Source organism: Gossypium hirsutum, chromosome A10 (genome assembly GCF_007990345.1).
Source record: "Gossypium hirsutum isolate 1008001.06 chromosome A10, Gossypium_hirsutum_v2.1, whole genome shotgun sequence".
NCBI lineage: Eukaryota > Viridiplantae > Streptophyta > Magnoliopsida > Malvales > Malvaceae > Gossypium > Gossypium hirsutum.
The window spans coordinates 34989733-34990923 of record NC_053433.1 but is presented as its reverse complement, the minus strand read 5'-3'; the positions used below and the strand labels follow the sequence as shown (position 1 = coordinate 34990923).

Here is a 1191-nt window from a genome sequence, read left to right as displayed (position 1 = left end):
ATCTGGTATGGGGTATCAAGACTTGTCTTACAAAACCTATCTTCAATGTCCTAAAAGTTCCTCAAACAACAGGGAAGATCAAGTTGATAGGGACAAAAATTATGGTGCAATATCAAATGTCTATTCATATATTAATATATATTCCGTTCGTACCAAAATGTGTAAGAATCCAAATTACATTTTAAAAATGCTTTTTTATTTAGCTATAAATGGCTAAGAAAGTTCGTTGCAGAGGAGACATCAATATTCGCGGTCAAACCACGTTCTTCAGGTTCACATCTGTTAGATCCGATTTGGCTGAATACAAAGTTCACCATATAATATATAATATAATATTAATATATGTAATTCCTTAATTCCATGGTGGAATCATGGATGAGATCATTTTTTCTACTATAAATACCTTTACCAATTGAACCCTAAAACTACACTAAAGTTCATTTCGAGGTTTAGGGTTTTGGTTCAACTTGATAGGGATCTTTAACATGGAGGATCCAAACAAAATTAAGGAAAAGGAAGAGAAAGGAAAGGAAGAAGTACGATATAGGGGAGTGAGGAGAAGGCCATGGGGAAAATACGCATCAGAAATTCGAGACTCTACAAGGCAAGGTGCACGTTTATGGCTTGGGACATTTGACACTGCAGAGGAGGCTGCTCGAGCCTACGATCGAGCAGCCTTTAATCTCAGAGGTCATATGGCAATCTTGAACTTCCCCCGTGAGTACTATGCTCAACTCATGGGGGGTTCATCATCATCTCCATCTCCATCCCCATATCTATATCCTTATCCTTCTTCTGGTAATGTCCATAAGAGCTTTGACAAAGGAAGTTCATCCTCCGGTGAACAAGAAAAGCAGGTTTTCGAGTTCGAGTATTTGGATGACAAGGTGTTGGAGGAGCTTCTTGAAACTGAAGACGAGAAGATTAAGAAGAAAATGTTGAGAGACTGAAACTTCTTACTCATGTTCACTGCATTTTGGTTTGTTTGATTTCTCTTTCATTTCCCCTTATTTTTCAACTAAACTACTAAGCATACAAGTATGAGTTTCTGCACTTTGATTATGATTATGATCAATATGATATATAAATTTTGAACATTATTTCTTAATAAAAGATTGAATTGTTTGACCTAATTTAATGCCAACTAATTGAACTTAACAAAAGAAAAGGCAGTTTTTTAGTGTTGAAATT

At 35.7% G+C, this 1191-nt stretch overlaps 1 protein-coding gene across 1 annotated transcript; it reads left to right on the top strand.

The window, feature by feature from the left end:
• Window positions 1–462: 462 nt before the first annotated feature.
• On the top strand, window positions 463–950 carry LOC107895871 (ethylene-responsive transcription factor ERF098). The gene has a single exon (XM_016821086.1). The coding sequence runs from the start codon at window positions 486–488 to the stop codon at window positions 948–950; it is 465 nt and encodes a 154-aa protein (XP_016676575.1). The 5' UTR covers window positions 463–485.
• Window positions 951–1191: the final 241 nt, after the last annotated feature.

What these genes read in the sequence shown, in the direction of transcription:
- LOC107895871 (XM_016821086.1), top strand. Translation starts at nt 486, where the DNA reads ATGGAGGATCCAAACAAAATTAAGGAAAAGGAAGAGAAAGGAAAGGAA.